At 38.7% G+C, this 12,744-nt stretch overlaps 2 protein-coding genes across 6 annotated transcripts in view; one reads left to right on the forward strand and one right to left on the reverse strand.

Moving 5' to 3' along the window:
• Positions 1-9,080, forward strand: part of atp9b (ATPase phospholipid transporting 9B) — a 79,671-nt gene extending 70,591 nt beyond the window's left edge. Inside the window, exons 29-31 of one of the 5 annotated variants that reach the window (XM_085790712.1) lie at positions 598-801; positions 2,106-2,138; positions 7,948-8,480. In XM_085790712.1, the coding sequence (XP_085646838.1) occupies positions 598-801; positions 2,106-2,138; positions 7,948-8,084 (374 nt within the window). In that variant the 3' untranslated portion in view covers positions 8,085-8,480. Of the gene's footprint in view, positions 1-597; positions 802-2,105; positions 2,139-7,947 lie in introns of all 5 variants that reach the window. The other 4 variants (XM_085790716.1, XM_085790714.1, XM_085790715.1 and 1 more) reach the window with 4 other exon arrangements.
• Positions 1-12,744, reverse strand: part of mbpa (myelin basic protein a) — a 354,691-nt gene that overhangs the window by 168,875 nt on the left and 173,072 nt on the right. The gene's annotated exons all lie outside the window — the stretch shown is intronic.

The following is a 12,744-nucleotide window of genomic DNA, read 5'->3' on the forward strand; positions in this document are numbered from 1 at the left end:
TTTGGGGGGTTTTATTCAGTCAAGTTCAGATTTGACTCCAGATTGATGTAAACAGACAAAATTTTGACTCAAAACAAGGTTAATTTTATGTAAATTGGGTGAAATTGTATGCAAATTGGGTTATTTTTTATGTAAATGAGGTTAATTAACCATAAAATACCAAAACAAAGTGTGAAAATGTGAGTTTTTAATAAACAGTCGACCACTTTAGAATGAAAGACGATAAAAAAGGTCCAATAATAAACTCCAGAACCAGAACAGTCATAATAAAGTATTTATTTTTATGCACTTGTTTATTTGATTTTGGGTCAAATTTGTTAGAAACAGAAATAATTAAAATTTAAAATATATTCTAAAGTTTGTTTTCTAAATGTCAAATGTTTTTATATCAGAAATAAAACAAATACATCAATGAATTTCAGATTTGACTAAATGAGGTTCATTTTTATGTGAATTCAGTTAATTAACCATAAAACACCAAAACAAAGTGTGAAAATGTGAGTTTTTAATAAACATTCGACCAGTTTTATGAATGAAAAGACGATAAAAAGGTCCAGTAATAAACTCTGACCCGGTTGTTCCCTCCGGCGCCCCCAGGTGGCATCCTGATGTACGGCGCCATGCTGCTGTTCGAGTCGGAGTTCGTGCACGTGGTGGCGATCTCGTTCACGGCGCTGATCCTCACCGAGCTGCTGATGGTCGCCTTGACGATCCGGACCTGGCACTGGCTCATGGTGCTGGCCGAGTTCCTGAGTCTGGGCTGCTACCTCGCCTCGCTCGCCTTCCTCAACGAGTACTTCGGTACGTTTCTACTCTCACCTTTCACCTTTTAATCGTTCATTTATTAATCAATTCATGTTTTAAAATGGAGGAACATTGTTTGTAAATGACTGATGGACTTGATCGATCAATAATAATAATGAAGATATCTGACTAATTGATGATAGATAATTGATGATATTGACGTCGTCGTCACGTTGCTGCTGCATCGATGTTGATGTGAAGCTTCGTGTTGTTGTTGTTGTTGTTGTTGTTGTTGTGCAGCCGCTCAGCTCTGTGTGTTTACTGCTTCTTCCTCCTCTTCTCCTCTGTTCCTCCTCTTCTTCTTCCTCTTTCTCTTCTTCTTCCTCCTCCTCTTCTTCCTCTTCCTCTTATTCTTCTTCCTCTTCCTCTTCTTTTTTCTTCCTCCTCCTCTTCTTCCTCTTCTTCTTCTTTTTTTCTTCCTCTTCTTCCTCCTCTTCTCTTTCTTCCTCCTCCTCTTCTTCCTCTTCTTTTCTTTCTTCCTCCTCCTCTTCCTCTTCTTCCTCCTCTTTTACTCCTCCTCTTCTTCTTCCTCTTTTACTCCTCTTCTTCTTCCTCCTCCTCCTCTTCTTCTTCCTCTTCCTCTTCTCTTCTTCCTCCTCCTCCTCTTCTCTTCTTCTTCCTCCTCCTCTTCTTCTTCTTCTTCCTCCTCCTCTTCCTCTTCTTCCTCCTCCTCTTCTTCCTCTTTCTCCTCTTCCTCTTCTTCCTCTTTTCCTCCTCTTTTTCCTCTTCCTCCTCTTCTTCCTCTTTTACTCCTCTTCTTCTTCCTCCTCTTCCTCTTCTTCTTCTTCTTCCTCTTCCTCCTCTTCTTCCTCTTCTTCCTCCTCTTTTCCTCCTCTTCTTCCTCCTCCTCCTCTTCTTCCTCCTCCTCCTCTTCCTCTTCTTCCTCCTTTTCTCCTCTTTTCCTCTTCTTCCTCCTCCTCTTCTTCCTCCTCCTCTCTTTCTTCCTCCTCTTCTTCTCCTCTTCCTCTTCCTTTTCTCGTTTTTCTTCCTCTTCTTTTCCTCCTCCTCTTCCTCTTCTCCTCTTTTCCTCCTCCTCATCTTCTTCCTCTTCCTCCTCCTCTTCTTTCTCCTCTTCCTCTTCTTCCTCTTTTCCTCCTCTTTTTCCTCTTCCTCCTCCTCCTCTTCTTCCTCTTCTTCCTCCTCTTCTCCTCTTTTCCTCTTCTTCCTCCTCCTCTTCTCTTTCTTCTTCCTCCTCTACCTCCTCCTCCTCCTCCTCTTCTCTTTCTTCTTCCTCCTCTACCTCCTTCTCCTCCTCCTCTCCTCCTCTCCTCTCCTCCTCTCTGCTGCTGCGTTGTCTCCAGGTATAGGCAGAGTTTCCTTTGGAGCTTTTCTCGGTAGGTGCTGCAGCTGTCGACTTCCTCCTCGTCTCCTCGTCTCATCGTCTGTTGCTTCATGTTCAGTGTTGCAACCTTCATGTTTTCATGTTTTCATGTTTTCATGTTTTTCGTTTTGTCTCGTGTTATTTTCTCCAAACCCATAAAGTCCAGAGTTTAAATTTAAACTCTGAGCTGCATCTCGACCGTTCATCATGTTGTTGATGGTTTTGTGTTGACGGTGACTCAGTGTTTCTCTGTGGGTTTTTTTTTTATTTATTTAACTGTGACGTTGTTGAATTCATCTGAGCAGCGGAACCAGAACTGTTCAACAGATGAAAACATCTGTTTTTATATAATAGCAATATGTCAGAGATATAGACACTGTGTTGTTATGTTCCTGAGCTGCTGAGGCAAAGCACATTTATTTGTACAGCACATTTCATACAACAGGCTAATAAAGTACATTAAGAACAGAATCAAAATACACTTAAAAGAAAAATAAAGAAATAAGACAGTAAAAGACATTGCAACTGGAATGATTACAATCCTTAATAATGATATATTGAATTTAGTTAAAAGCTGTAGCAAAGAATTTTCAACCCTGAGTGAATATTATATTCACTAATAATAATGATTATTATAGAGCATGTTTCTAAACACTGTTACACAAAAAGATCAAAACAAACAACATAACGACAACAAAACACTAATAAAACTTGGATTTTGCAGATGTAGACAATTGTATTAAAACATTTACAAAGTGTTAAATATACATTTTTCTTTGTAGAAAAACAAGCAGAAAAAGAAAGTGGTCATTGAAGTAATAGTCCAGTCATTTTAGGCCAAAAAAGGGGTCAACGTTAAACAAATTGCAACAGAAGCAAACTCAACTGGTTTTGTATCCTCAACATGTCCTGAGTGTGGGAAAAAAAGCCCCGAAGAATCCCATTAGGGGAAAGTTTAGAAAAACACCCAAACATATCCCATTTATACGCATACATTTTTTTTTTCACGTGAGTAGGGTAAAATTTTTAACCTTTAGATATCTCCATGAAAATTACTGAGTTGATTACTTACATTAAGACAAACAAAAAATGTATTACAAGTTTTTTGAAATTCTTTGTTAACATGAGCAAATTTGCATAAATCTGCATAAATTTGCATAAACCGCACCGTTTTGACGGCACATGTATATATGAAGTTGCTGTGGTGGTACCGGCATGAAAATTGGAATGAGTTGACTCCATCGGTCAACCGACAAGTTGACCACTTTAAATTTCAAGATGCTCATGGGCCTAAATTGGTTCCATTCCTTAAGTTTTTTAACTGTAATATGTTAACAAGATTGAACAAGACATTTTCACCTGCTCTACCCAATGTTTAGATCAGGTGCTGTATGTATGCAAATTAGCTATACGTAATTGGATTATGCACTGTCAGTGCTGGCACTGTCGGCTCATGTCATACCTGCTCTACTATGTGGCTATCTTGAAAAATCAACCAAAACGCGGCCATAGCAGCGTATTTCAGTTTGTGCGAATCAGGGGATTTTACAGTCATCTTGCAATTTAAAGTGGTCAACTTGTCGGTTGACCGATGGAGTCAACTCACTCCAATTTCCATGCCGGTACCACCACAGCAACTTCATATATACATGTGCCGTCAAAACGGTGGAATTTATGCAAATGTATGCAGATTTATGCAAATTTGCTCATGTTAACAAATTATTTCAAAAAACTTGTAATACATTTTTTGTTTGTCTTAATGTAAGTAATCAACTCAGTAATTTTCATGGAGATATCTAAAGGTTAAATTTTTTACCCTATTCATGTGAAAAAAATGTTTTATATGCGTATAAATGGGATGGGTGTTTTTCTAAACTTTCGCCTAATGGGATTCTTCGGGGCTTTTTTTCCCTCACTCAGAACATGCTGAGGATACAAAACCAGTTGAGTTTGCTTCTGTTGCAATTTGTTTAACGTTGACTCCTTTTTTGGCCTAAAATGACTAGTTCAGTCATTTTATGATAAAAGGTTGAACAAATTGCAACAGAAGCAAACTCAACTGGTTTTGTATCCTCAGCATGTTCTGAGTGAGGGAAAAAAAGCCCCGAAGAATCCCATTAGGCGAAAGTTTAGAAAAACACCCAAACATATCCCATTTATACGCATATACTTTTTTTTTTTCACGTGAATAGGGTAAAATTTTTTAACCTTTAGATATCTCCATGAAAATTACTGAGTTGATTACTTACATTAAGACAAACAAAAAATGTATTACAAGTTTTTTGAAATTCTTTGTTAACATGAGCAAATTTGCATAAATCTGCATACATTTGCATAAATTGCACCGTTTTGACGGCACATGTATATATGAAGTTGCTGTGGTGGTACCGGCATGAAAATTGTAATGAGTTGACTCCATCGGTTGACCACTTTAAATTTCAAGATGACTGCAATTTTTCAAGACAGCCACATCCTTAGTAGAGCAGGTATGACATGAGCCAACAGTGCATAATCCAATTACATATGGCTAATTTGCATACATACAGCACCTGATCTAAACATTGGGTAGAGCAGGTGAAAATGTCTTGTTCAATCTTGTTAACATATAATATGTTAACAAGATTGAACAAGACATTTTTTAACTGTAATATGATATTACAGTTAAAAACCTTAAGGAATGGAACCAAAGGCTACCCATGAGCATTAATAGAGACGGAGCGTGTCATACCTGCTCTACTAAGGATGTGGCTGTCTTGAAAAATTGCAGTCATCTTGAAATTTAAAGTGGTCAACTTGTCGGTTGACCGATGGAGTCAACTCATTACAATTTTCATGCCGGTACCACCACAGCAACTTCATATATACATGTGCCGTCAAAACGGTGCAATTTATGCAAATGTATGCAGATTTATGCAAATTTGCTCATGTTAACAAAGAATTTCAAAAAACTTGTAATACATTTTTTGTTTGTCTTAATGTAAGTAATCAACTCAGTAATTTTCATGGAGATATCTAAAGGTTAAAAATTTTACCCTATTCATGTGAAAAAAATGTTTTATATGCGTATAAATGGGATGGGTGTTTTTCGAAACTTTCCCCTAATGGGATTCTTCGGGGCTTTTTTTCCCTCACTCAGGACATGCTGAGGATACAAAACCAGTTGAGTTTGCTTCTGTTGCAATTTGTTTAACGTTGACTCCTTTTTTGGCCTAAAATGACTAGTTCAGTCATTTTATGTCATAAAATGACTAGTTCAGTCATTTTAAAATGACTAGTTCAGTCATTTTATGAGAAAATGTTGAACAAATTGCAACAGAAGCAAACTCAACTGGTTTTGTATCCTCAGCATGTCCTGAGTGAGGGAAAAAAAGCCCCGAAGAATCCCATTAGGGGAAAGTTTAGAAAAACACCCAAACATATCCCATTTATACGCATATACATTTTTTTTTTCACGTGAATAGGGTAAAAAATTTTAACCTTTAGATATCTCCATGAAAATTACTGAGTTGATTACTTACATTAAGACAAACAAAAAATGTATTACAAGTTTTTTGAAATTCTTTGTTAACATGAGCAAATTTGCATACATTTGCATAAATTGCACCGTTTTGACGGCACATGTATATATGAAGTTGCTGTGGTGGTACCGGCATGAAAATTGTAATGAGTTGACTCCATCGGTCAACCGACAAGTTGACCACTTTAAATTTCAAGATGACTGCAATTTTTCAAGACAGCCACATCCTTAGTAGAGCAGGTATGACATGAGCCAACAGTGCATAATCCAATTACATATGGCTAATTTGCATACATACAGCACCTGATCTAAACATTGGGTAGAGCAGGTGAAAATGTCTTGTTCAATCTTGTTAACATATAATATGTTAACAAGATTGAACATATAATGTATAATGTATAATAATACATTTTTTGTTTGTCTTAATGTAAGTAATCAACTCAGTAATTTTCATGGAGATATCTAAAGGTTAAAAAATTTTACCCTATTCACGTGAAAAAAAAAATGTATATGCGTATAAATGGGATATGTTTGGGTGTTTTTCTAAACTTTCCCCTAATGGGATTCTTCGGGGCTTTTTTTCCCTCACTCAGGACATGCTGAGGATACAAAACCAGTTGAGTTTGCTTCTGTTGCAATTTGTTTAACCTTTTCTCATAAAATGACTGGACTATAAAGCTGCATACTAGAAAAAACTAATATACAACTGAAATGAAAATGATTAAATAAATAAATAATAGATACACAACACCATGGGATGACACATGCAGCTTCACTTTCCCCAACTAACTGCAACCAGCGCACTTTATGTTTAATATATTTTTAGAATAGATAGAAAGTACTGCAGTCCTTTTTTTAGAACGATTATCTTGTTTTAAATGTCCAGCAAACAACATGACACAGGAAACAAGATTTTTCATGAAAGTGACAATAAAATTGAATGGAAATTTAAAAAAATAAATAAAAAGATAGACAATCAAACACTAATAAAACTTCAAAGTTAAAATTCAAACAGGAATAAAGTTTTAAAGCGATTTAGCAGCAGTAACAGATTCAGAGTTGGTAACTGAACTTCCTGATGATGTCAGAGGTGGGCGGGGCCGTCACTTGACCTGTGACAATTCAAATTCAATTAAATACAAAACAACTTTATTAAAGCAGAAGTAAGTGGTCCGGTCGTTTTGGCTAATGCTGCGTTCCAGGCAGGCTTTTGAAATCGTAAATTACAGCTTCAAGTCACAACTTACGACTTTGTAGCGTTCCAGGCAACCCACTCGTGTTTTTCCGACCTGTTTTACCGGTGAAAGTCACTATAACGGCCACTCGTAACTTCTGACCCGTGAACTCGTACCAGATCGAACTGGTACGACTTCACGGTCGGAAAAATACGAGTTTCCTTGAACGCACCATAACAGTCCTCGTCCCTACGTCGCCACATTCACGGCGTTCCTTGGCTGCACACACAGCCCTGCATGCCGTTCTCTCTCCTCATTGGATAAAAACTGTAGGATACGATAAATGTTTTCTCCTCGGCTCAGAGCAGAGCAGAGGGACTGACAGATCCGTGTTTCAGACCAAACACTCTATAGAAGTGATTGCTGTCGGAAGATAGAACTATTTAAGACTTATATTAACACAAATATATCACTTACTTCTGCTTTAATCCCACAAGGGGCAATTCATTTTGAGCAGCAGGTTGTCGTGTTTCATATACAGTAGCCTACATGGCCCGCAATAAATAGTCAATAAATAAATAGTCAATACAACACACAACAGACAACATGGAGCTTGGAATGGATAATAATAGAATAAAAACCCTATGAAGAATTTAAAAGTCTGAGTGCAGAGAGGACGAATGATTCAGAGAAGCGATTTGTTTTACACATATGAAGGGCATAACGGCCGCCTGAAGGCAACAGAGAGAATTCACCCGCAAGGAAATGGTTCGGGGAGGCTAAAATGCTCTCTGCTTTTCGGAGGATTTGCTGGTTGCAAAAGGAACTTAAATCTCTCTCTCGTTTTACTCTGATAATCTCAGAGCAGGACTTAACGATACTAGTCGGGCTGTTTCTGTCTTTGACTGAAAGACAATGAAACCAACAAACAAAGGAAAAACACATAACGCGTGGTAAAAACAGAGACAGAGTATAACAGGCCTGACAGAGAAAGAATTTAGTTTCCTGAGAAGATGAATTCTCTGTTCAAAATCAAATTTGAGATGGTCGTCAAAAAAGGTCTCCAAGTATTTGTATGATGAAACCAAACAGTGATGATGTCTCTTCCTCTTCCTCCTCCTCTTCCTCAGACCTGTCCTTCATCACCACCTGGCCGTTCCTGTGGAAGGTGTCGGCCATCACGCTGGTCAGCTGCCTCCCGCTCTACATCATCAAGTACCTGAAGAGGAAGTTCTCTCCTCCGAGCTACTCCAAGCTCTCATCCTGATCCCGATCCCGATCCCGATCCTCGGCTCGTATCAGCCTGCAGCACTTTTCCTCTCCAGCAGAACCACTGGGACCCGTTTTTTTGGGGTTCGATTCCCCTCAGACTTGGGATTACTTGAACAAAAAACAAAAAACAAAAAACAAACCCCAGAGCACATATTGAAATATTAAAGACGGAACAGGTGGCTGCACTGAGGAGGCTCATGGAGACGCCTCCGCCAGCGCTTCGTTTTCTACACTCTGATGCTTTTCTGTCAAAAACTTTTTTTATAAGTGGAGTTTGGGAATTTTTTAAGTGTTATTTTCTATTCCAGGTATTAATGAATGAATTATTAAATAAAGAACTGACTGCAGCAGCTCCGGTGCCTGAAGCCTCGGCACCGTTCAGTCGCTGTTAACGGAGATACAGCAGAAAAAAAAAATAACAAAAATAATAATTAACTGTTTATTATGTAAATGAAGCCTTTTACTACTGCGCTCAAAGTTAAAACCACTGTACAGATGTGCATTAACCAAAAACAACCGGGAGGAGATCGGAAGAAGAAGAAGCTTCGCGTGTTTAAAAACCAGCAACAGGAAATGTTGTCGTCTCTACGTTTGGCCTTGAACGCCTCAGCAGCCGCTCGGCCTCCTGGGAATTAGGGGGCGTGGCCTCCTCTATTTGGGGGCGTGGCCGCTCTGCTTCGTACGGAGGATCAGGGACGTGACAGAAAATAAAAAATAATGACGCTTTTCCTCAGTTTCTTATTTTGATGGGAATTAAAACAGTTAATAATAAATCAACTATTGATCCATCAGATACAGAATAAAACTCTTAGTTCATGAATAAATAATGAAGTTTTAAAATGATAATTTCCTTTTCCTGTTCACACCGGTTTTCTCAGTGATCGGCTCCGTTCACACCTGATTTAAAGGGTTAGTTCAACATTTTGGCAAATTGTGCCCATTGCCATAATCCCTATAGTCATAGCAGTAGGTTTGTTACCTTTAATTGTCGGTGCAAGCTGTTTTTAGAACGGCGGAGCAGAGCCGTGAGCTGCTCAGAGCTACGCTACGGAGGCTCATTATGGGATTTCTTGGTTTCCCTCATCAAACTCATCAAAGACACAATCCAACAACTCCACAACGCTCTGGTGGACAAGTTGTGACCTGCACATTCACCACGCTATGAGATAATAACACAACGTTACCAGACAGAGTTGTTTTAGAGGGAAATTCATGCAAAACTGCTAATGCGTGTTGCCTTCAGGGACAGTTTTTCAGCAAGAAGTCTCTGTATTTACCTCTAAAACAACTCTAAAAACAGCTTGCACCGACAGTTAAAGGTAACAAACCTACTGCTATGACTATAGGGATTATGGTAATGGGAAAATTTGACAAAATGTTGAACTATCGATATATAGATTAGAAAGTGTGGCGGATTCGTCACTGGAGTGGGCGGTCCCTGAATGCATCATCAGATTCATATATATTATAATTGATTGATGGATATTGATAGTTGATTGATCACAGTTTCCTGCCTGTTAGAATCTGAGATGTGAACTCTGTCTTCGTCTCTGATCCTCCGTAGCTTTGTGCCTCATTTACATTTCGCTGTATGTTGATGTGCTGAAGCTTCGAATCGTCGCCAACCATCAGTCTGAGGTTTGATGTTGTCGCCGTGGAGACGGAGTCACAGTCAGAGCAGGAAACTGAAACTTTTTTTCTTTTTTTTTGATGAAACAACTCCTTTGGGCTTTTCTGTGAGTGTTATCATTGACTCCACTGTGGAGAAAAGAAACAGGGAAACTGAATTGTTGGTGTTAATTTGTTTTCTTTTAAATCATAATTGAGTTCAACTCAGGTTGATCGTTCCTGGAAACTCTCGTATTATTCAGATTTTATCCCGACAACCACTGAGGAGAAGTATTCTGACTTAAAAAAAAAACAACAAAGACACTTAATTGATCATTTTTCATTTAGTTTTTGATTCGGTTTGTTGTTGATTTCCTTTTGGAGGAAGAAGAAGGAGAAGAAGAAGCAGCTCCACGCGTTTGTGTCGTGTCTTTGTCTCCGTGTTGTCGTCTACAAACTGTGAACTCCACGTCCTGCACTGCAGTTTCTAACGCTGTCTGTTATTTATACTGTTGTTGTTAATGATTATTGATTATTAATGAGTAATAAAAAGAGAGATGATGATTGATGATGATGATGGAGAGAGAGAGAGATGCTGAGGTTTGATCCTGTGGTGAAGTTCATCATGTGGCCACAAGAGGGAGCAACAGACCAGAGACAGAAACGGTTCATGTCAACACTCAGGAAACTATATATGAAGTAAATACTGTTATATATTTTTCATTTAATCATCATTGACCACAACAGTAACATGCCTCATTATAAACCTAAAATCAATCAATCAAACTTTATTTCTACAGCACTTTTCACACAGTTAACAAATTGCTTTCTGTAGTAAAAACACCAACATACATAAAAAAAACGAGGTGTAAGTGAATAAATGGAGCTGGGACAAATTACGGTAAATAAGACAACTAAAAGGAGTAGGAGAGATAAATACGTACAAAAACCGTGCATGATAAGATCAGTAAAGTAATAAGACAATAAATAAATAATAAAACAGTAAAACTGATAGATTGACAGATAAATATCATCCCGAAGGAAATCCTTCTGCCAGGATGCTCCAAAGGGAGATAAACAGGATACAAAGAGGAAGTATATGGTAAAATATATCCTACAATGTCTAAAACAGTAGAATATACGCTACAAGTGCAAAGGGAGCAACTTAGACATAGGTTAAATACTATGCTACATAAATCTGACTGCAATACATAATTTAAAATGATATAATACTAATGCAAAATGCAAAGGGGCCAAAACATAATTCAAAGCAGAAGTAAACGATCTGGTCGTTTTGGCTAATGCTGCGTTCCAGGCAGGCTTTTGAAACTGTAAATTACAGCTTCAAGTCAAGACTTACGACTTTGTAGCGTTCCAGGCAACCCACTTGTGTTTTTCCGACCTGTTTTACCTGTGAAAGTCACTATAACGGCCACTCGTAACTTCTGACCCGTGAACTCGTACCAGATCGAACTGGTACGACTTCACAGGTCGGAAAAACACGAGTTACGAGTTGCCTTGAACGCACCATAACTTCTTGTCAGCCGATGGAGTTAGCAGCCCCCGCCCTCGTCATGGATCTATTGGTCCTCGTCACCACATTCACGCGCGTCCCTTGGCTGCACACACAGCCCTGCATGCCGTTCTCTCTCCTCATTGGATAAAAACTGTAGGATATGATAAATGTTTTCTCCTCGGCTCAGAGCAGAGCAGAGGGACTGACAGACCCGTGTTTCAGACCAAACACTCTATGTAAGTGATTGCTGTCGGAAGATACAACTATTTAAGACTTATATTAACACAAAAATATCGCTTACTTCTGCTTTAATGAACTGGAAGAAAAGACATGAAGATGATCTGATCACAGACTGGAGGTCAGTTTATTTCTGTAAGTGAGTTTTATTTAAGGTTAGAACAACAAACACTATAATACACTGTAAAAAGAAAAAAAAAGACTAGACAAAACAATACCATACCATAATATAAGATAACATACTTTAATATGATATAATGTAATGTAACATAATGTGAAATAACATGACAAAGCCTCAGAGTGTGTGTGTGTGTGTGTGTGTGTGCAGTGAACACACACAGGAGGTTTAACTGTAATAATCTGCAGCAGTCGGGCACAATGTGTTATCAATTTCTGTGTGTGTGTGTGTGTGTGTGTGTGTGTGTGTGTGTGGCAGGAAGCAGTGTGTGGACGCAGAGCGACCCGGTGAGGATGTGATGGTCCGATGGCTCCAACATGTGAAGAACAAACGTTTTTTTCTTTCATTTCTTTCATCTTCATCTTTAGGTCGTCTGTTTAAAACTGTTCCTACGACGACGACGGCGCGTGGAACTTTACTGTGGTGAGTTTCCACGGCGACGGGCCGGATATAACGATCATGTTACTATATATGTCTTTGTAGAGACAGAGAGATTATTTGATTTAAAAAAGTTTCAAACTGTTTTAATGTTGGGATGAGTTCAGGTCGTATCCCTCCGCCGCTAAAACTAGTCCCAGTTAACGACGACCTTTGACCTAATGAGTTCATCCTCGACTCTTTGTGAATATTTCCCACAAATCTGAAGTCGATCCATCAAGATGAGAGTGAAACATCGTGTCCACGAGAACGAGACGACCTGAACACAACAAATAAATATAATTAAATCATCTGCTAAAGCCCAGACGAGGAACTTTTAAAGGGATAGTTCAACATTGTGGCAAATTGGCCCATTGCCATAATCCCTATAGCAGTAGGTTCGTTACCTTTAATTGTCGGTGCAAGCTATTTTTAGAACGGCGGAGTTGACAGTTGTTTTAGAGGTAAATTCATGCAAAACCGCTGATGCGTGTTGCCTTCAGGGACAGTTTTTCATCAAACAGTCTCTGCATTTCCCTCTAAAACAACTCTGTGTGGTAACGTTGTGTTATTATCTCATAGCGTGGTGAATGTGCAGGTCACAACTTGTCCACCAGAGCGTTGTGGAGTTGTTGGATTGTGTGTTTGATGAGGGAAACCAAGAAATCCCATGAGCCTCCGTAGCGTAGCTCTGAGCAG

Source organism: Trachurus japonicus, chromosome 11 (assembly GCF_045865225.1).
Source record: "Trachurus japonicus isolate A0001 chromosome 11, Traja_1.0".
Taxonomy (NCBI): domain Eukaryota; kingdom Metazoa; phylum Chordata; class Actinopteri; order Carangiformes; family Carangidae; genus Trachurus; species Trachurus japonicus.